Source organism: Sander lucioperca, chromosome 2, assembly GCF_008315115.2.
Source record: "Sander lucioperca isolate FBNREF2018 chromosome 2, SLUC_FBN_1.2, whole genome shotgun sequence".
NCBI lineage: Eukaryota > Metazoa > Chordata > Actinopteri > Perciformes > Percidae > Sander > Sander lucioperca.
Genome location: NC_050174.1, coordinates 29002562 through 29026725, shown reverse-complemented (window position 1 = coordinate 29026725; position 24164 = coordinate 29002562). Strand labels below are relative to the sequence as shown.

Here is a 24164-nt window from a genome sequence, read left to right as displayed (position 1 = left end):
TTTTTTTTATTTCCATCTGAGTTTTGTTTTTCTCTATGAAAGGTTACAGAGAGCCACTGATGAGAAATAAAGATGGGAAATGATTTTGGAACAGGAACATTCCCTCTGTTTTAATATTTTCCATGTCTAATGTTACTGGAATGTGCAGCATGTCCCTGTTTATGATAAAATGAATCACCTCCTATACAGAAGTACCATGCTGTATGTGATTCTTTTTGCCAGTTATTGGTACGCCCTTAGAGAAAAATGTACTTTTTGTATATCCTGATAACAGGTGAGCTTGGGCTTTAAAATTTTTGTTGGGTAGGGGGGTCCTAACTTCCAAACCTGCTGTAAAACTCTCCACGCAGCTTGTTATAGAATGCCTCTGCTGCAGTCTGAAAAGAGACCATAAAGTCCACAATGCTACTGCTGTTATTGGTTCACTCTTACTGCTCCCATCAATCTTGTTTCCAGACATAACAGGCAGCTTTTTTGGCAAACCTATAATACAATAACTGGCCAGCAACAAACAGCAGACAGACGCAGTTAACAACTAGCTTGTGCACGTTTAGCTTACCTTGCATGGCAGCTGGATATCACATGATCATTCAAGAATTGCTTGATCACATATCACACAATAATCAATCTTGTCAGGCTTTAACTATGCATTTGTGTCATGGATCTATAATAAGAACTGGATACGGTGCCGCTGCTTAGCCTTGCAGACAATTTTTTCCATTGGCCACTCACGGTATTGCAACGAAAAAAATCCCCCTTCGGCACAAAAATCATTTCCCTATAGGCCACCATTGTAAAAGAGACGTTGACAGGACACAACTGCAAACAAGGTCAATTATGACTCTTTTAATTCTGAATTTCCATGGAGTTTTTACATTTGAAAACCTAAACCACCAAACTAAACCTATGTCTTTGGGTTGCCAGGTCATAATGCCACATTTTTGTGCTATCTCCCCAGAGGTTTGAGCAAGCAACCTTTTAGCCACTAGTCAGCTTCTCTAACCTGTGGACAACCAACTGCCCAAGTTGGAAGTTTAGCAGCTAAAGAGCCAGATAATTTCCATAGGAGTTGGTGGAGACCAAAACAGAGCTAAAAGGAGAGAGAATATTGAAATTACAGTTGTCAATAGACAAACTGAATTGATGCAGGCTATACATAACCATAACAACTATGTAATGTTGTAATGTCAACGTTGTGTTTACAGCTTGATACACTATGGCCATAACAAAACAATGCAGCTTTAATGTAAAAACACTTTTTTAGTGTATAGATAGAGTTTAATCCAATCCAAATGGCAAGCCACATTTCCCATATGATTTCCCATTTCCCACATATTTCCCAGGATCTGAACAGAAAGTAATGGGTTAGAGGTTTACGTTTCAGTACAGACACCAATCACCACGGGCTCTGTCCACAGTCCAGCTGAAATAGGCTTCCCTTATCTCTTCCTAACTCAGTAAAGTAACTTCTAAATTGAATACACAGGAATTTTCATATATCCTTACAGAAAGATATCTGATTTCATACCGGCTCAGGAACGGATTCCTATCTTCACAGACCTGCACACTGTAACTAATCTTGTTCTATTGAGTTAAATCACTTTTACCATCAGGTCTGTGAGTTCATGATACTCTGCTCAGTGGCTACACAGGGGTGATATGAGGAGGATAGTAAAGGATAGAATTACTGCCTGAAATGTTTGGGATATGTGGTTTTGCTACACAGTCATAACCTTCCATCCCGTGCCATGTTGGAAATATACATGCACAGTTCTTCCAACAATAAAGTCATTCTGAGCTCAATGGCATGGGACTGTTTCAGGTCTACACTGTACTTAGCCCAGGCTTTTGCTGCTCAGAGGAATAAGGTGTTGGAGGAAGGAGAGAGCAGCACTCTTGTTTAGATTAGGCTTAATTATGTAGTTTAAATAAAAATGCCCATAAAAATCAAGTTTCCTTTGCCATGTCCTTATGTTTTGCCTCCAGATGTGAATATGTAGCAGGGAGCAGCTGGAAATACTGTGAGTTAACTTTTCTTACACAAATAACAGTAAAAATGTAAAACTAGTATACCTTGTCCCAGGCGACCTCCAGACAGGGCCTCTATGGCTGTACCGAAGCCCAGCTCTCGACACACCACGGTGGCAGACAGCAGACTCCAGCTATCATCACATATGGTGCCCCACTCTCCATTTTTCAACACCTCCACTCGGCCCTCACCTACAATGGCCCCACCACGAAGACGAACCAACGGTTGCTGAAAAGGAAAATTCAAATTCTAAAACCACATATTTAAAACCACGTATTTTATTTATTCTGGTTCTTTCAAAAATCATAGACTCAGGTGAAAGTTTGGAACCTCAATTTTTCCTTTTCTGTGCGGAGAAAGCTGCTGAGGCAGCAGATTGGTTGGCTTCATGTTTATATAACACGCTATTAACCCTCAGAGGTCTAAGCCCTTTTTTTTCCATCTTTTGTTTGCCTGGTCTCCTTGTGTAATAATAGAACAGAATAGAATAGAATGCCTTTTATTGTCACTATACACATGTACAATGAGATTAAAAGCAACTCCTTTCCCAGTGCCAACATATACGTGAAAAATATAACAGCATGAAATAAAATAAGTAGTGCAAAAAAAAAAGGGGGGGTAAGGTGCACAGTTAAGACACTATATACATATGAACAAATAAGTATGGTTTTATATACAGTGTGATATGAAATGTGGGTTATTGCACATTATTTGAATATTGCCCAATAGTGGTGATCATATTCAATGAGTAATAAATATTGGACAATGAGAGGTATTGCACAGTAATGGAATTGCACAGTAATTATCAATATTATCAATAGTATTCAATATTAAATATTGCACAGTAGTGAGTAGAAGAAAGTCCGGGGGTTGGGGGGGTTAGACTGTGAAGTCTGTGAAGTCAGTGCATGTGTGAGTTCAAAGTGGTTATGGCTTTTGGAAAAAAACTGTTCTTGAATCTGTTAGTCCTTGTTCTGATGCACCTGTGGCGCCTCCCTGAGGGAAACAGGTTAAACAGATCAAAGCCAGGGTGGGAGCTGTCCTTGGTGATGTTTTCTGCTCTGCTGAGGCAGCGGGAGGTGTAAATGTCCATCAGGGAGGGGAGAGAGCAGCCAATGATCTTCTGTGCTGCCTGTACTACTCTCTGAAGCCGCTCCCTGTCTGCCACGGTGCAGCTGCCGTACCATACTGTGATACAGTACGTCAGCAGGCTCTCGATGGACGAGCGGTAGAAGGTCAGTAGCAGGTTGGAGTCCAGGTTGTGCTTCCTGAGGACCCTCAGGAAGTGTAGCTGCTGTTGAGCCTTCTTGATGACCGCTGTGATGTTGTCTGTCCAGGAGATGTCAGCGGAGATAAGGGCGCTAAGAAATCGGAAGGTGTGGACCCTCTCCATACACTCGCCGTTGATGTACAGGGGGGCTAGGTCAGTGCTGTTCTTCTTGAAGTCGACAATGATCTCCTTGGTTTTCCTGGTGTTCAGAGCCAGGTTGTTCTCTGAAAACCAGGCTGCCAAGTTCAGGACCTCCTCTCTGTAGGCAGCCTTGTCTCCCTTTGAGATGAGTCCGACCAATGTGGTGTTGTCAGCAAACTTGTGGGGAGCTGGTGCTCAGCGTGAAAAAGTCCTGGAGAAAGTCCTTTATCCAGGCACATGTGAGAGGGGGGAGGCCGAGAGTGACTAGTTTGGTGATGAGAATGTCCGGAATGATTGTATTGAAAGCTGAGCTGTAATCCACAAAGAGCATCCGGACGTAGCTCTGCTGCTGCTCCAGGTGGCTCAGTGCAGAGTGGAGAGCTACGGCGATGGCATCCTCTGTGGATCTGTTCACGCGATATGCGAACTGATAGGGGTCGAGGTCTGGGGGGAGATAGTCCTTGATGTGTTTAAGAACCAGTCTCTCGAAGCACTTCATGATTACCGGAGTGAGGGCCACAGGACAATAATCATTTAGGCTGGTGATGGAGACTTCTTCGGCACTGGGATGATTATGGCTGATTTTAGGCAGGGCGGGATGACTGCCTGGGCCAGGGAGAGGTTGAAGATTCTGGTGAAGATGAGGGTGAGCGGGTGGGCGCACGCCCTGAGCACCTTGCCGGGTACTCCGTCTGGGCCGGCAGCCATCCTGGGGTTCACTGCCAGGAGCACCCATCCAACATCGTGCTCCCTCACAGTGATTGGGGTGGTAATGCTTATATAACCTCAACCCTGTTATGCACAATCAAGTTATATATAATTTCTTTCAGGAGAACCTGGGCTATCAGGATATGCATTCCGCAGGGATGTCACATGAATGTATAAATTGTTAAATGACTATAAAGACAAAACAAAAAAATTGAACTCTCACAGAAATGTATTGAAATCACACAATAATGGCCAAGACTACTGGCTTTTGAAAAGGTGTTGGCCATCAGGGGAAAAAGAAATAAACTCTGTAACTAACAAAAATATTAAACTATTTAGGTAAAAATACCATAAAAGTCCATATGCTTTTATCCAAAAGGGTTAGTTGTGTCATCTTCAATGCATTATCTGTCTGCTATTTGACATCAGTAAGCCAAATCACACTCATTTCAGCCTGCCAGGCCTCTGTATTCTCCCAATACACACACAAAGACCTAGTAAAGGCCTTCCTGTAAGGGCTCTCTATTCGCTGAGCAAACTCTTTGAGCACATTACATCATGTGATTGATTAACAAAGCTGTCAGTCAAAGTCATGGTCATTTGCCCAAATCAAAGATGACTGCCGGCTAACGGAAAAAAGATCGCTGTTTGGTACAAAACAAAGTAAACAGCCGTTCAATCGTGGATTTATCGCTCTTGAAACTGCGTGCATAGTCTCCGCACAGGAAGACACACAAGAGGTCTGTGGAAAGGACTAGCTCCCAGCTATTCTGCTAGAGCTACAGTGAGACGATCGGTCCAAAGTTCGCGAAGTAAACAAAACATACGCGCAAGTAGATTTTTGGATTCATAATCATTTTTTATGTTACAAAGACACTAAAAGACACTGTAATTCCATGATGGATTAAAAAAGCTTCTGGATGGGCTGCAATTGTCAGAGGACCTTGACGAAACGGCGCATTTCTCTGCTTATAAAAAAAAACAATAAAAACTGTATTGATCTGGACATATTAAATAAGACATATTGTAGCAGCTGGGCAGGATACCGTTGTAATGACTGTTCTGCACTGCAGTGCAAAGGATCATAGGACTATGTTATTAACGGTTCCTGTCGTAGTTTAAGTGTGTAAATGATGTTATGTTAGTGTTTTCGTTATGTATTTATGTTATATGGGTTTTAGTCTTGATTTAGTGTTCATGTTTATTTACATTTGTTGGGTTACCATGACTGAGACACTGGGGTAGGTTGATGACCTCTGTGTATCGAGTGTGTGTAGAACGTAAATAAACTAGAGTACGTATTTGTATCGGCGACGATACAGTTGAATCGGCAGTTCTCCCATTAACTGTTAAGAGAAAATGGAAGTGTTTAATTTTACAAGTAAACACATTAGTAGCAGTTCTAACATTTGATATAATGTTGTTGGTATTCACAAAGTAAAGCTCTGTGTGCACTCTAATGCAATCCTTACTCCGCTGTATACACCCTCCACATGCTGGCATTGATGCTTGATTATAAAATAGTACAATACGAATTGTATTTACACTGAGACACAGAAACTCATTTGTCAGTATTTCATAAAGGTAAGGTTAATTTCATAAAAGCACTACTCGGTTATCTATATTAAAAGAAATATTTATCTACAGTAGTATTAAAATGATTAGTTGATTAATAAATGGGTCAACAACAATTTTGATAATATATCAATTGTGATTCATGGAGCAGTAATGTCTGATTCAAAATTTTCAAATGTTAGGTTTTGCTGCTTTTTTAGCTTTTACAATAAATAATTGTAATATTCAATATAACATATTGTTTTGGACTGTTGGTTGGACAAAACAAGCAGTTTTAGAAAATCACCTTTGTAAGGGGCATTTTTCACTACTTTATAAAATTGTATTATAATAATTTCACAGATTTCGCGTTTCTTTGGCAACCAACTTAAATCATGAAGTTAGTTATTAATTCCTGTTAGAAAAAATCTTCAATTCTTGTGTCTCGTCTCATCTTGACTATTGTAAGATGCTATATTCTTTTTTTAAAGCAAATTCCTTTTAAGTGAAAATCTACTTGGCAATAAACCAAATTTTGATTCTGACTTAAACCAAAGACCTAACTCTGTAGAGTTCCCTATTGTTGGCTTTGCTAAATCTCTGGCTTTCTGTTTAGGTTTATAATCAAAATCCTTCTAATTACTTTTAAAGACTTTAACAACTTGGCTCCACCATATGAGTTGCTGAGCACATATTGCCCCAATATGCGTCTTAGGTCATCATCTAGTTTAATCCTAGTTTTAAAGTGTAAATAATGCTTTACTTACCTACTTTATAGACTAAACAATACATCAATTAATTAAAACAATTATAGACAGATTAATAGATACTGAAAATAATCTTTAGTTGCCACCCTAATGTTAATAACCTTAATGGATGTGAAAAGAAAATACATCACAAAAAAAATACATATAAGAAATATCAAACTTCAGCATGGTAAATGTAATGTAACAAGTCAGAGAAAATAACAAACCAATATGATCTAAGGAGTATATTGTATTTAATGTGCAGGGGCGGGGCTAAAAGGGGGGCACAGGGTGGTACGCCCCCCCCCCTGAAATATGACTGCCCCCCCCCTCTGTAGCCCAATGTATTGGGGGCACCCAATACATTGGGCTACAGTGCTGTCAATCTGACAATTATTTTCATTGGATCAAAGTACTGTAACTTGGCTGCCTGTTCTGCCAATTTCCCCTGCCCTTGTCACATGACCAATTAATGTTTCCATGACGACTATCCAAAATTCTGATACCATGGAACCAGCACTGGAATTGTTTTTTTTTTAATAGTCTGAGCCTATAGAAAATGTCTATTGTATTTGGATATCCAATTGGTTTAAAATGAAAACAAGTGACTTTTGATTTTTTTGGAGCTCATAGGCTTAATTAGCCAATGGCTAACACCTCATTTATCAATGGCTTGAATGTAACGGACGTTCAATAATATAAAATAGTTGCGCACTATAGCTTTGCATGACGAGTAAGTCCCTTCAAGAGAGTACATCTGACAGAAAATGTAAATAACAATAACTCATGAACTCACTCTGAGCATTCAACTATCAACCGCACAGTGCTCTTTTGGAAGACTTGTTTGCACCTTATCTCATTTTCCCATATTCTTCAATGAACAAAATAAACAGTTTTTCAAGCACCTAAGTGTAAAATGTGTAAAAACTAATGCAGCTTTACTGACTCCTACTGACCTAGTTTTATGCTCAAGGACATTTGAGAAGAACAAAAGTTAGCTGACTTTGGCGTTGCTTTCTGGAGATACATGTTTTTCCTTCCATCATGTCATCTTTGAAACCCCAAGATGATACTAATTCATTTTGATGAGAAGTGTCCAAAGCAGCTACAGCTGCAGCTTACAAAGTGACACTGAGTACCGAACGTCAGTGTTGGCTCTTTGTCCAAACAAAACATTGACTTGCCCTCCCTCTACATCAGAGCCAGTGAACTGAACTGAACCAATGCAGCTATTTCTAACATCAGCTTTGTTTACCATTTCGGTTTACTGACACCATCTATAGACATCACACATATTTCATTTGCCACTGACAGAAGACTGTAAGAACATACTGTTACAGTGGCTCGGACAATTATTTTTCTAAAATGAGTGTACTGAAAGTTCAATTATTTTTCATGTCTGAGAAAAGCCCCAGTCTTAATTGCTGGAGTACAACTGCAAAATGAATTACTTGTGGAAAACAACAAAGTATCAATAGCTAAGCGAATGTATTTAAGATTCACGTTAAAATAGACTTTACCTCTTGTCTGAAGGCCTTCCTAAATCCCGTCATGGACGTTGGGGCAAAGTCTCTACCGGGCACGCAGCTCACCACTACAGGCAACCCTCCAGCACAGGTCCCATTCAACTTCAGTGATGAAGCCTGACCCAGTTTACAGCTAGACAGATGGGCTTCATTGCCAGTGCAATTAACAGCGTAGTCCCAGTATGTGGGCTTTCTCCGGCGAGCAAACATCCTGGACAGATGGGGACAGGAGAAGGAAAGGAGATTCATTAAGTATTCAAGCAGTTGAGAGGTTTTATTTTCTTTGCAGGTATATTAAACACATGTAGGTGTTTTTTTTTGTTTTGTTTTTTAAATTTGCCAAGTACCATTGGAAAAAGCAACAAGTTAAAGCTGCAATCAATATTTTCATATGAACAATGGGTGAAATGCAATGTGTGAGATGATGCTACTAGTGATGAATCCACAGAAAATTATCACCAGGCTTTGGTCTATAGTCTTTAACCATCTTTGAGCTAATTGTTTTGGTTTCAGGGCTTGCAACTTTATAATAATAATAAGAAAAATAATTAAATAAATTGTATATGTAAAGTGCTTTTCTAGACCCAAAGCACCAGAACTTTAATGGTGGGTTCAGTGTAATCCAACTCATCCTCATTTTAGCTGTAGCATGCAGTCGTTTTAGTAATAAAAGCAACTAGTTTGTGAACATAGCGGAGCATTTAGAAACAGACATTTCTCTTAAGAGTTGGTTGAGACCAAAAACAGAGCTAAAGGGGAGTCTGCTGGTGTGTGCAGGTGTGAATTGGCAACTGTTTTGCTAATGCATTAGCATAACAACTTGTAAGGTCATATGTGAATCATGTCTGTGATGTTCATCTTGTAAGTTCTGCTACAAAATGGCAAAACAATGCATTACTACACATTTTATGTCTGTCTTATTTTCTCAATTCACTTTAATACATTTCTTTTTCATTTCATGCAAGTACCCTGAAATTTGTGAGTGGATGAGAAAATAGAATTTAATTAATTTGACAAAGGGCACTTAGAGCTGCAGTTGAAATTCTAGATCTACTGTTCAAGAAACGCATTACATTTATCAACATTTGGGGTTAAACTAATGGACGTACCACAATCCTTTATCTTGACACCATAAAAGTAAAGCTAACAGCTGGAGAGTCCCCATATTAAATTAAACAAACCTGCTGGGTTGCTAATCTCTTCCTCCCTATTTATTACTGTGCCCATAGAAGCTGCAGACTGGAAGCTATCCCAAACTAATGTTCTAAGCCGCAGCCGGAGGACTGGCTCTGCTATCTCCTCAATGCAATTTAAAAACAGCTGTCATGCATATCAGTACTGTTCAAACACAGCGTTGATTGAATAAACTGGCCGTCCTGAGGCTGTGAAGCTTGACTTCTCACCAATATCTCTTAACCTAGCTTTAAATATGGTAACACATTCATACCCAAGTTGTTTTTCAGTACAACTTGAATGTCTACTAATTTTACTAACGTTCTACTTAATAATTTATGAAAAGGCACACCAATGTGGGCTTTTAAAATACAGCATGTAAACACAGTTGTGTAATTCTGTGGCTCTGAAGGCGCTCGAGTGACACCAATTCAGTCAGCTTGGCTTGGAGACTTCAAATCTATAACAGAAAGCCTTGGTGGCAAACTCGGGACATGGATTGTGAAAGACTGGAATATTTACCAGGCATGGAAAGTTTGACAAAGTACTGCATATTATTGCATATTGGAAGTGTAGCAGTGTTTTGGAACTTGACCCACACTAAGGACAACGGTAGAGCAGTGTTTTGTTTTCAGTAATGAGTGCAAGGGATTACAGTTTGAAGTTCAGCAATTGAATGAATACTAATTTAAGTAGGGATCCATTATGATAAAGTTTTGGGGGTTGGCCGTTTGCAGTCTTACCGGAGTTAGATGTGATACTTGATATCAACTCTGTCTGAGTCCTTGTCATGTTAGCGTAGCGCAATGGGCTAGAGGTGTGGAAAGGCAGCTAGCCTCCGCTAAAAGAGGAGATATACATCCCCCAGTAACTCCAAAGTTATGTTGTTCACATCATGTTGTGTCTTCCTAACTTACTTGCTAAAAGTGGCTACTGGTAAAGCTAAATTCAGGAATCACCTGGTTTTGTTCAGACGTGTAGGGTGTGTGAACCGTGTGGCTTCATTGTGAGAATGGGTGTTGAAGGGAAGTAAATCCTGCTTTTAAACTGCAGCATCTCGTTTTCTATTTCTATGCATGTTAAAAACAGAAGGCAAGGTGCAAGTGTGTAGACTATTGTTTTTAGAGGCCCCTATGACAGAGCTGGATTGAGTAATGAAAAGTAATGTAATGAGTTATCTAAATTATTCCTTGTGCATTTTTAAAATAACAATTTTACCTCTTTGACTCTTTTGTTTTTATCTCTCACACGACTCCAAACCTGTGCAAGTGCAGAATCACTATAATTAATAATAATAAGCAATATAATACTAATTTACAATTAAATTGAATAATATTTTGGGTTAAACACTGAATACTTGTAATTTTGTGGCATGAAACTGAAAGTCTCCAACTTAGAAAACTCTACTGCACACACACATTACAGGGAACCGCTAATTCTTCACTTCCATATTTTCCCATTTTAATTTAAATCCGGCATTTTCAAAGTGACTCTGGACGAAGCTAAGCTACACAGGAGCATCAGCACAGGAGCAAACTCAGGATTACAAAACTGCGGCAGCGCTAGGCTCTGTGTCATCATCGTTTCAAACGGCTGCCTGTAAAAACACGTTTCATGGGGCTGAAAGTGGGAGTAGGCTTACACGTAGATGGAAAGTTAGGGAGCTGTCGTGCTCTGCTGTGGTTACCTAACGCAGAGGAAACTTCCAGCCCAGGCACAGACAGTAAATTCAAGGTTAACTTGAGTGCTGGAAGTTTTATAGTAGGCTGTGATTAATCTGTGGCCGTTTGGCTGCAAGCTTCCTCATGTTAGCAAGATTTAGATCCCTCAGTAGTCACTCACACGTTATGACAGCGTTGTGGAATGCACTCATGTTGGATATACAGTCAGGTTAGATTTCAATGTATAGGGCCTGTCATGTCAAGCATTCGATCCACACATTTAACCATGTATGATTTGGTGTTATTCCGATGAATTTTAACCCTTTTCCACCAAATTTGGGTGTTAGTGTTCCTAAATTACAACAAATTGACTATGTTTGATCATTAGTTTTTACAGATTTATTACACTGTTGGACTGCTAAAAGGTATAGAGACTCCACATTTTCAAGGGTTCAGTTGTATACTGAATTGAACCATGATTATTTTAATTATTGGTCTAAAAAACTAGCAGTCCATGGAAGATGTAGTGCTAGCGTCTTGATGGCAGAACAGATGGTGGTAAAGGGTTAAAACAATGCAGTACTAACATAAGCTAATTAAGTTCAGGGCCCTGATGAGTTGATGAATCAGAATCAGAATACTTTATTGATCCCCTTAGGGAAATTGTTTAGTTGCAGTTGCTCACAGTCAAATTCAAGGTAAAATACGAGTAACAAAAGACAGTGAGTCAATAAGTGTATAAAGTAACATGAAGTAACATAGCTGCAGTAACAAATAAAAACATTACCTAGAAGGAAAGTAAGATAGATTTCAGTGAACTGACATGAGGTCCTTACAGGAGGCTGCTAACCAAGGCTTAATTACCAAACATGCAAAGCAGGCAGCTGCCCCAGAGCACGCAAAAGCCCCAATTTGTTGTAGTGGGATCCCAGGTCAAAATCTAGTTTAAGAACTTTTTGTTTTAGTTGATACTAGCACAATGCCCGTTGAAAATGTGCCTGTTTGGAATGGGCGATTGCTTGGCCTGTGGTATTGCTGCTTGTAGAATTCTTCAAAACCAAATTGTACCCCAAAATTACTTACAGAAGGACCCCAAACCACTTAATATGCAACTCTACTGTACTGACTTACAGTGTAGGCTACATCTACATCAGAGGAAAACATTGTACTACTGTATTTACCTATACGAGAACGGGGCAGATTCAGAATGTAATCACAAAATATCACAATGATAATGTGGAGTAACAGACATTAGCGTCATGGACTCATGGCAGTGCGCTACCCACCTGGCCCGTTATGAGAGCTAATCAGCACATATCTGCATTCATCAACCACCAGAACCAGACCGTTTGTGTGTGTGTGTGTGTGTGTGTGCGCGCGCGCAGAGAGAGAGAGAGAGAGAGAGAGAGAGAGGGGGAGTGGCCAGCGGCTAGAGTGGCAAAAGCCAATGTGTGCTTCTTTTACCAATATATATTTAACGATATCTTTTGCATTTCTAATCCAAACAACGTCAAACTTGGCACTGCACTTACTCGTGCCCGTAGCAAGACACCTGTCAAGTTTGAAATCCATAGGACTAACGGTTCATTAGCGAATAACAAACAGACACACAGACAGACAGACAGACGTTCCTGCAATTTATAGATCATTGTGCTACTGTGATATTGTGTGTACATGGTGTATATTCTTAAAGCTGCACTTATCTAAAAGTAAAAGTAATGTGTGAGGAGTTGCTCATATGAAACCACAGAGAATTATCATCCAACGCTTCAGTTCCTCCCAGCTCTACAAAGCATTTAAACGTCTTTCAGCTCATTGTTTGGGTTTAATGGCCGTGACATACTGGTTTGGTTCAGTTTCACTGCTCTCATCAACCTGTTTTCCAGCCAAATCAGGCTGTTTTAACCAAAAAAGCTCTGATAAACCCACTGTACACCACCTACTCAGCACCAAACAGCAAACAGACAAAGTAAGCGACTAGCTAGTGAACATAGGAGAGCATTTAGCAGCTAAAGAGACAGATATTTTCCCCTTAGAAGTTGGTGGAGACCAAAACAAAGCTGAAAGGAGGATGAATATACTTCTATTTCTCTATAGATATAATTAAATGACATAAACTGGCTACTCAGAGCTTATCTGAAAACAACCACTGACTTACAGCATTCAATTGGTGGGCCACATTGTTGCAAAATACCTTATAACACCATATATTTCTGTGGCCATTTGTGAATCAAACCCTAAATGCTTCTCTGAGTTACCCAGGACCACACATACAGTAGTGAAATACTCACTTGTAGACTCTGGCATTGTACTTCCTCTCCCCGGGGAAGCCAAACATGCCACAGATGACTCTGCTGTCAAGCTGGGTCCACTCGGTGTTACAGATCTGCTTCCATTTACCGCCATCCTTGACCTCCACATAGCCCTCTGTTACAGGGATTCGCTTACGGTACGACGACAGGATGGCTCGTATGCGCACGTCCTCAACTTGAATATCAAGGTTCTACGGACAAAGAAATAGAGAAATGTGCAGATACGTCAAGAAACTTCACATATTTTCTAGCGACAAATTATGCCTGTTTATCTTACTGACTTTAATAGAAAGAAATATAATATAAGAAATATATTAGTTTTGCACAGGGGCCATAAAAAGTATTCTGTTTTTATTTTCTGGCTAGACCAGGGGTGGCCAACCAGTTCAGCATAAAGAGCCACAAAAAAACCCGCACCATAGCAAAAAGCCACACAACACATGCACGTCCACACTACAACAGCAACAGTGACTTCCAGATCTGATGACAGTCATAATACATAGCAGTTTTCATAGTTTTGTTTTCTTACTTAGACTGACTCAGTGGGAAATCTGACAGTCTTTGTTATCCATAATCCTTTTCAGGTCTTGCTAGAACTCGGTTGTGCCACCCGAAGCGACTCTTTCACTCGTTTGTCACTAGAGGGGCTTTCAAACAATCTGATTCAGCAGTGAAAGGGTTAATGAGGAAGGTGATCTGTGGCAGCTTTTTTTTCCTCGGGTTGCAGAATTTGTCCTCAAAACTCTGCTGCATTATTTTTTATTTTAAAATAATTGGCAAATGTATTGGCAAGTGCATTCCATTTTTTTTGTACTTATCTGAAATGTTTCAAAAAGTTAAAAAAAATAATAATAATAAATCCACTAATAACACAGCCCCCAGCCACACAGTAAGAGCCTCAAAGGAGCAGGCAAAGAGCCGCATACGGCTCAAGAGCCACAGGTTCGCCACCCCTGGGCTAGACAGAATCTGATATGATGTAAACAGGCTATATCTGGCTAGAAACAGCATTTCCTGTGTTACATAACATGCAATCAAAGACCCTCAACCCCCTGTCCATACTTCACCTACAGCCACGCAGATCTGTGTGCGCTGCTTTTAAATCTTCTCCAGATTGCTCAAACATATTTACAGTGTATCACTTTATTAATTACTATTGTTTCTTACAACGGTTTTTGGCTAGGCCAAAAGTTCCGAAGGGTTTTCATGGTAACGTGCAACACATTTTAGTGGGTTGCTAAAAAAGCAATCAGTCTGTTAAGAAAAAATGCACAAAACAGCATTGTGAGTACACATGCAGTAGGAGGCAAGTAAGAGACTGCCATTTCTTTCCAGACTTACGTCTACATCATCATCGACCACAAACTTGAGCAGTACAGGCCTTGGACAGTCCCATACTAATTAGAGAGAACTCCAGAAGTTATTTTGTGTTGGTTTTACTTTCACTAGCCCTGTTGCTCAACATCCCCTTTGAGCAATGAGCAACCCAGGGTGAAACTATTTGCTGTGTAATTAACATTGCACTTGTAAATATTTTATATTAACAATTGATCAAAATAATATGTTTAATGTGAGTGAGGGATGGCTCCCCACAGAGAATGATCACGCAACTCTAGTTCCCCTCGGTTCTATTGGGCTTGTTTTTTTATGGCACTTTATTGTTGGGTTTACTCTTAATGCTGTTATCATTGCTGTTTCCTGCAGCAGAAAGCAGCAAAAACGCTCTAATAACCGTACACAACACCAAACAGGAGACAGAAAAAATTAGTAAGGTGTGGTATGTAAGGCAAACAAGCATATAGTAAAAAACAAAGAGCCAGAATTTTCCCCAAGGAGTTGGTTGAGACCAAGAAAAGAGCTACAAGGAGAGTGAATATGTGGCTTACAAGAGAAAGGTGCCAGAAACATGATTCCAAAAGATTACTAATGTTGTTCTGTGTGTAGTTAGTCTCGCTCAACGGATGTACATTGCTGAGATAAAGCCTGATGTACTACCTCTTATGCTATTTCTGCTTTCTATTTTGCAAGGGCATTGTTGCTGTGCTTAGCGCCAGGATGTTTGTAAATGGTTTAGAGAAATACAGACAAATGGACTGTATTTACATAGCACTTTTCTAGTCTTAACAACTACTCAATGCCTTTTCACTGTATTTTTACAAAGTACAGGAAACATTCAGACACATCCATACACTGTGGCCGAGGCTACCGTACAATGTGCCACCTTCTCATCAGATAAACATTCACACACATTCACACACCGATGGTGTTTGCCCAAGGACATTTCGACATGGGACTGGAGGGCCAGGGATTGAACCACCAACCTTCCAATTGGCAGGCGACTGCTCTACCACCTGAGCCGCAACCATTTTATCAGTCAAAAACAATCGATTTCCGAATGCAACGTAACAGGGAGAGTAAAGATGGAAAGCTCCTAAAGCTTAGTTCCATATAAATGCACGGATTATTTCTTGTTTTGTCGTTATTGAAAAACAATGTAGTAGTTGAAAAAGGAGCCTCATATGGAGTCCGTTCATTCACATTCAGATATCGACTCGTTTTGACTGCCGAGGTGGTAGCGGCCGGAAACAACAAGACCTACGGTGAGTTGTTCAAAACCTTTCTTTTTAGTACTGTGGGTACACAAACAATGTTGTCAATGCTTTCGTTAAGGTGTAGAGCCCCTGGTGATACTTCAAGCAAAGTTTCATGTTGTAAAAATAGCTATTTTGAGGCTAGCATAAAAGTGCCCCTAGCACTCCCATTCAAAAGGCCATTTGACGAAAAACGAAAATACGGTAAATCTTAAAAGTGGCGATTCCGTCCTAAATATGCTTTTAAACGAAAGTTTGACTCGGGTACATTCACAAAAAGGCCCTAGGTTGTATTTTGGCGAGAGTTACGCTTTAAGTGGCCAAAGAGAATAAATTGATGCTGCTTTAATTACAAAATCTTCTATCATCCACCGCCTCCACTACATGCGACAGGGTAGGAGGTTACTGCTATTTCAAGCCGTACAATTAAATCATTCAATCCCCATCCAAGTGAGTGCTAAACCAGAAGTAGCCTGCTCGACCAGCGGAGGTCTCTAGTCCGCCTGCTCTATGGACCCCATAGTGCAGAAGCAGCGCAGATCATCCAGGTAATTATATGCAGAAGTTGAGCTTTTATGGCTTCATGCGCCGCTGAGCAACTTTCATAGGGATGAACGACGTCCTGTATCCAAGTTTAATTATACATCCATTAGTCTCACCCAGTGGCGCACATGGCTAGAGTGGTCATCTGTTTAGATTAGGTATTTTGACCAATTCAACAGTTTTACATCTTGATTTGAAACTTGAAAACACTCATCTGAGCATTTCAGAAAAATTCAGTCAGTGGCCTGTTAGCTCAAAGGCAGTGTGAGGCTGTCAAAAATCAGCTCAGAACCTTTCCTCTCAGACCATTTGCAGGGATTAAATAAACATTTTCCTCTCCAATAGGCCAAACCCACATTCTTGTGCTACGTGACAGTGCAGGCTGAGGGGAGGGAGCTCAGTCTGGCTGGGGGGAATACGTTGCTTTGCTTAACAGATGGGCTGGACCAGACTTCTCTCATATACAGCCAAGAAGAACCTTGACATCAAATAATGAGAAAGTAGGGTTTCCTAATTGGCATTTTCCTCCAGGGAAGGGCAGAGACCTCCAGAGTGAAAGGTACAAACCATCAGTCTTTCTACCCTCTGCTATTTTCTCCCAAAGATAACCACATTAATCATTCTGGTCAGAGGCAACGTGGTCTGGACTGCAGAGGATATACTGTACTGTGGCTGAAATCATGGAACATGATGATGACTGGAAATGTGGTGATGGTGACCTTGTCTGGATTTACTGGGTATATAGTACATGACTCTGTGGCAGACATGCAAAAAAACTAGTTTGAGCCGAACGTTGGTTAGCAAGGAAATCCAGACTGACTAAACATTCAACCAAATAGAATGATGTACTGATAAAGACAGGCTAAATGCATGCTGGTCCTTAAATATTGAGATTGAATATCTGATAAAGACAGAAATAAAATATTTTACCCACCCCCTTTAACAGATTGATCATAAATCTTATCATCATTAAACAACATCCATGCTAAATGTTTATGTGTGCATATAAGAGAACTTACACAAGAGTCTGAAAAAAACAGCTACTTTTCTGGTTTATTTCGAAACCCAATTTGTTCCTTTCCTTGGTTTGCCCCCTTCCCCATCTGTTTATAAATCAGATGGTCCTCACGTGGAAAAAAATGGCCATTTGACTGCAGAAAAAAAGATATTTCCTGAGTCTTTGCTTGTCCAGGAGAAAAGGTGGTACAGATGGAAAAGCCATTAGTGGGATGAGATGTATGGGAAAGGTCAAGGGGCCTCAATCTGTTGCAACTCAGCTCTAATTAACAGAGTTTACTTCGAGGTTGTAAAACATGATTTTCCTTTATTGCTTCAAGACATAATTCTTCAATATGAAAATACCACTACACTCTGGTCATGTAATAAGGGGCAACAGGTCATTTGGGGGCAAGTGGAGCAAAATCGGAAATTAAGTTTCAGATAAGTAAACAAGTTTCAGATTAAGGAATGACATAAAAAGATCCCCGGTTGCCTGTATTCTTTATTGTTATTCTACAATCTAAGGTCAGTGGCTGGATAGAATAGTTTTAAAAAGGTGATTTAATTGCGCTTGGCTCAAGAGGCTCATATGTGGGGATAACCCCACTCTCGCAATGTCAAGTGAGATTGATTTTCACTACATTGTACTGTACGATTGTGTGTGACTTCTTTTTCTTACAGTACACAGTGGAGTAGAGACTGCATTTGCCCGGAAAAAAAACAAAGTGCTTGGAACTTTGGAACATGTGGTTTCAATAGAGGTCTTCAACAAGTCTCTCAGCCAGCAGAAATCACCTCACATCCACAACAAAATACCAAGACACTGAGTTCACATGCAATGTGGTATTTAGTTGCACGTCTCTTTCTGAGAATTCTAATGAGCTGTGCCATTTTCAGGTATTTCTGTTGTCCCTTTCTGGACTTTAAAACATGTCTGATCAATACCCAGTCTTTCTTGAGAGCTGATTATTCCACCAGCTGCAACGCAAATTGAGGATTCTGTGTTTTAAGAGATAGTGTTTACAGAATGCAGTGTGTCGCAATGTGCAGTTCCTCTAAAATCCATTTAAAAGAGCCTATGTTAACAAACAGAAAGCAGATGTTTCACAAAGTTGTGACAAACCCTGAAGTGGAGCGTGAATTACAAAGACAATGATTTAATGGAAATGAACTGCCTTTATATGGCATTAAAGCTAAAGTGGCATTCAAATGTGGAAAAGAAAGACACTCTTGAGTGATTTCAGGGCACTAGGATTTGACTGGTTCTCAAGTTGTATTTCAAAGTAAAAGATCTTAGAATTGTTGTCTGTTGACAGCAAAGTAAATCATCATTATGGATGGCAAAGTGTAGAAGGTGATAAACCTACTAAATACAGCAGTTTAGACAAATGTACCATATATATTCAGAAATAAATCTACACTGCTGTTGTGTTTTTCTCATTTGTTCCTCTGCCCCGATGTAAAGGTATGGCAGGTTAGATGAGCCATATGTGGAAGGTTTTCTGTTGGTGCAGACAGAGCCTAAACCCAAAACCTTTGTGCACACACAGTTGGCACTGAGGTATAAAAACAGGGTTCCATTTGCAAAAATAAAAACCCTGCATACACAAAGAGCACTTGTTTGCAATGTATGACCGTAGTTCAGTGCCTGAATTGGACCAAAAAAAGGTGCCGGTACTCTAATTCAGCAGTTGCATGACATGATCATGTGTCTTGGATATACTGTATTTATATTTATAGGCATGTCTTGGTAATACATCACATAAAATGTGTTTTTGTATGCATTTCATTGCACACGTTCAGAGCTTGACATTAACTTTTTTGCTCACCAGCCACTGTAGCTACAGTGATGAAATATTCAGCTGTGATAGGGTTGTGTGTAAAGCACTTTGTGCATGACAAAATGCAACCGATTAAGACAGACATAAAAAGAGTAGCTTATTGTGCTTACTGTGCTCCTGCATCAGGCGGTGGAACAGCGGCACAGTAGCCTACTCAAGCTATCAGGATTACAATATATATAATATGTTATACAATTATCCAGTGGCGATTTAGACCCTTTTTAGGGGGGCTCAAGGGATCCCCTACCTACTCACCGCAGGAGATGGCGGTACTCAGTAAGAAGTAACGGTACTCATGGGGACAAAAATCAGAAGTGCCGGTACTCAGTACCGGTGAGGTCCAGCCCATTTCCGGCACTGCTGTAGTTGTATTTGTCTTTTCAAATGTACTTTCTGACATTTGCAAACACGTATAGATCATATTATACAGTGTTGGGACCGTCGAGGAGGTTAAACATTATCTTTTTCAAGCAAAGGGTTTTCAGCCAACATGTGACTCAAAGACAAAAGACCCAGAGACCATGTGGTCTTTCAGACAAAGGATCTTGGCTTACGGTAGAGTCCACATCCCTTGCTCCAAACTCCTAAATGAAGAAAAGGAGATAGGAAGAGTAAAATGGCGTCAGGGAGGGGCCTGCAGATAAGGTTCGACACCTTCAGCTTCACTTTGATTCTCCCATTGGTTCAGAGGTACCATAAAACCAGCATGGAGCCAGGTCTGGTGGCCTGAGCTATAAAACTCCATGTCACCCCCCACTTCTCGTCTTTTGCCCTGTGACTTTGTCACTACAGCATGACACACAGAAATCTCAGCTTTCCACCTCAACTCCAGTTGACGACAGGTCAGCACGACAAGTTTGTGCTAAAACTTCAATTTTTGAAACAAAGTGGATTTAATTTCGGTGCTGGGAGCACCGTGGATCCTCTGAAACCACTCGCCAGTGTTTTCATATCTGCAGGAGAAGGAAACAACGTTTGTCTTCTCAAGTCGACTCTAGCTCCCTTCCGTCTGCTCTTTTTGGAAGGAAAGCTTCCTCTGATCTGCTGACGAGCAGATACGGACCCCCGTTTCTTTCGTGGAAACCTACGGACAAACGGACTGAACACACAGTAAGAAGGCTTACGTCTGGGCAGAGATAAATAGTGTGTTTTATTAATGAGTAATTTGCTATTGCTGCTACTTTGTGTTACCATTAATGTGATCTGATTAATACAGCGCTACTGCTGCGCGTGTAATGTATTAATCTATGATTGTGACCGCTGAGTCAAATCTATTCTGTGAATGTACTCTGATCACGGTGCATTGTTGATATGTTGTGTTGAATATGTAGCTAGCTTGTTCAGGCTGTAAATGCTACTTTCTGCTTCTCCCACTGCTGAGGAGTTTTAGGTACTGTTAGATCCAAGTATATATATATCTTTCTTTCCTACTTCTCTAACCTTTCTCTTACACACACATATATGAACACATAGCTAGTTACACACACGCGCTAAGGTGAACAGCTGGCCAAACAGCGAGTCACATAAACTGCAGAGCGCGCACCGCTCCACAGTTCTGCACTCCTGTGTCTCCCTCTTGTCAACCACACGTGTGCAGACACGTTAGCTTAGCAGCTAGCCTATTGTTGGTAGAACATAGCTTAGCCTGAATGAGCTAACGGCTAATCTTGGGCCTAGCCTATCAATAGCGCCCTCTTGGGGTGAAACAGTTTTGTTCAGCTCACAGGAGTAGCCATTTTTGTAGTCTTTGGCTAGACTACACCTCGTCAACCCCCCTAATCTTTCACACACACACACACACACACACACACACACACACACACACACACAGAGGGTCTCCCCACATGCTGTTTTGTTTTTGCTTTGTTTTGTTGTACTTAAAAGAAACGTATATTGGTTTTAATTAATCAAAAATTGATTGGCCATTGATAATTTTGAAGTTAATAAATTCTACTATACTTTAATTAGCAGTTGTTTGTGATTATTTGTGTATTATTGTATTAATTGCTGGTTAAACACAGGTCAGTGCTCGGATTTCACCCTTCCACTGACAAATGAGACTATTCCACAGTTCAATATTGGCCCCTGAAGTTTCAGGGTGGTGCCCCGTTTTGATTGTTTGTTGATTTGATAAAGTTATTAATAACCATATTCATAACTTTATTAATATTGATAAACATCTTTGATAATATGCCAATAATCTGATCTGTACCCCTACGTGTACCCAACAACAGTATCTGAAAAATATAAATTGGACCAAATGACCAACTGACACTACCATTCCTAGAGCCACACTAGCAAATTACTTTTACCATAGTTTGTCCGGTTCATGATGATCATGTGATATGTTTGAAAGCTCCACAAAAGGCTAGTGAGCGGACCTTGAGTTGGGATTGTTTTATCCTGTTTCCAAGGTCAAAAATAATCTTTGATGCTTAAACTTTAAGCCAACATGGACGAGAAATACTAAAAGTGCAGCTACTGAGCTCACATGTCAACAGCTCCATCTCCATGATAACTCCCGTCATTGACTAAGATTGTGTGGCATGTTTAAAAGCTCCATAAAATTCTAGACCTTGAGTTGGTAATGTTTTGTCAAACAATTATTTAGATTTTCTTGATTACCGGCAGCTGGATTCTCGCGATAATACGAGATTATGCAAGAATTGCAAGATCACGTATCAAACCAAAATCCATCTTGTCAGGCTCAGACCTAATGCTTTCATGTCACCTGCCAAGTATTCTTTTGGGTGGTTGTGTTAAAAAACATTTGACACGTCAGGTTAGAACTTTAAAGTTTAGTTTTAAATATTATTAAACTATACACAATGGTCAGATAGCAAGTGTATTTTTCTGTCGTCACATGACACACGTTACACATTGTGACAGAGAAAAGAAAAGAACAGCTGTGGAGAAGAGCCAAAAAAGGAACTTGCAGATATAACACCATTACATTCATCCTCAACAACACAGCCGATTAAATGTGACAAATCTGTTCTGCACATGGCTAGAAAAACATCAGAACAGTCAGAATAATCAAAGGCATACTTCCTTTAACATTGGTGCATGTTTGTCAGCCTTCAAGAACATTTTGGACGTTTCTTACTTTAACAAGACAAAAAATCACATTGTCTGTGAAAAGCAAGCTCTCCCCCGAGTGAGATCCTCCATTCACACTAGTGTCAGATGGAGCACTTCATTTCAGAGTCTCCAGAGGCAAAACATCCGTCGTTTAACTGTGGGAATGTGATGCCTCGGAGCGAAAGATTTTACAGAGTTGCAGAAACATCTAACAGCTATGTGAAAAATAATTAAACAGTTGAAACCATTTTTAGATTGTGACACAAAGTGCAGCCATGTATTAATTCACATGCATAGTGCAAACGTGCTAAAGGGCTGACAAGGCAATTTATGGCGCTCTGCCATGACATGGTTGGAGATTTACAGGGAGGAAAGTGGAAGATTTGACCTTAAAGCCTCGGAGGGAAAAAACTGTGCTTGGGGTGACTTCATGGCTGCTTGTAATCTACTTGTGAGAGGGAGAGCAGTAGAGAAAGAGCAAGGAGGGAAAATAAGAAGAAAACCTGCAGTAAAGAAGAAAAAGAGTAAAGATCTATGCAAATAGAGAGGAAAGTTTTGGTTCTAAGTGCTTGGGTGGGGGCTCCATTAATCTATATACATTTATAGTAACTTCTCAAATAACACATTATAATAATGTAACTTATAAAAAAAACATACTATTACAATACAATACTATTTGTGCCTTCCAGAAGTCTTAAAAATGTGGACTACATGTATGTAGAATTGATGCACTGACCCTGAAAATTACAGAAATACAAACTTGAAATACAAGCATGAAATATCACTGTATTTATAGTCTATATATCGACGACGATGTTCAGGTGCAGCCGGAAATTCTCTCTTTTAAGGCCGGATGTCCCACACATTCCGCTTATTTTGTGTTGGCATTCTAAACTATGGTAGATTTATGAGGACTATGGTTAACTGCTCCTCAGATCTCTGCAGGGTAAATCCAGACAACTAGCTAGACTATCTGTCCAATCTAAGTTTTCTGCTGCACAACTAAAACAACCTTTGAATGTACACGTTCCACCAAAACAAGCTCCTTCCAGAGGCTATTTTGCAGCGGCACCGTGGCTCTGTCCGGCACTTAGCGCAGCCTAAGAAGATTGTGATTGGTTTAAAGAAATGCCAATAAACCAGAGCATGTTTTTCTCCCATCCCAGAATGCTGTGTATGGGTGGAGGAGAGTTATACTCAGTAAATGTAATACAACTTTTTTTCTGCTACATAGCTTCGTTTTGTCATTGATAACATGCCACTTTGCAACACAGTAATACAACAGAGACCGTATTTATTGATATTGATTTATTTCAATATCGATTGATCCAACACCAAAGATTCTGCTGTACCTTAAAATAATGTTTCCAAAAAAGATGTGGTAGCATTGGATCTGGACGGGAAGGATAACTCTGGGAGTTGGAAGGGGGGTGTCGCGATTCTGCCTTCTTACACCGCGACACAGGTTTGTGGATCTGAGTGTCGCGATTTCGGTTTCATATCGCATTTCATTACAGCCCTATTTAGTTCGTTAAGACAAAGTCAAGAACATCAACTCAGATGAGAAGCTGAAGCTATGTAATGTTTGTTGGCTTCAAAGATTATTTGATCATCACAATAGTTGGTGATTAAAGCAGCCATATTATGCTCATTTTCAGGTTCATAATTGTATTTTAAGGTTGTACCAGAATAGGTTTACATGGTTTAATTTTCAAAAAACACCATATTTTTGTTGTACTGCACCGCTCTCTCTCACTGCTGCAGATCCTCTTTTCACCTGGTCTCTGTTTTAGCTACAGAGTGAGACCTCTTTTCTTCTTCTTCTTCTGTACTATCTTTATCATGTCAGCTAGCTAGCTCCATAGACAGTAAAAGAAAGGCTGTTTCTACAACTTCGGTCAGTTACAAGGCAGGATTAGCAGGGAGACTTCTAAATGAGGGCGCACATGTAAGTAGTTCTTTTGTAGATTATGGTGAACTTGTGTGTGT

The 24164-nt window shown here is 40.1% G+C and overlaps 1 protein-coding gene across 1 annotated transcript in view; it reads right to left on the bottom strand.

Annotated features, from left to right (window-relative positions):
- The window catches only part of loxl2b (lysyl oxidase-like 2b), a 51957-nt gene that overhangs the window by 16631 nt on the left and 11162 nt on the right, over nt 1-24164 (bottom strand). Inside the window, exons 4-6 of the mRNA XM_031296578.2 lie at nt 13100-13311; nt 7969-8185; nt 2074-2257 (exon numbers count right to left, since the gene is read on the bottom strand). Of these exons, the coding sequence (XP_031152438.1) occupies nt 2074-2257; nt 7969-8185; nt 13100-13311 (613 nt within the window). The remainder of the gene's footprint in view (nt 1-2073; nt 2258-7968; nt 8186-13099; nt 13312-24164) is intronic.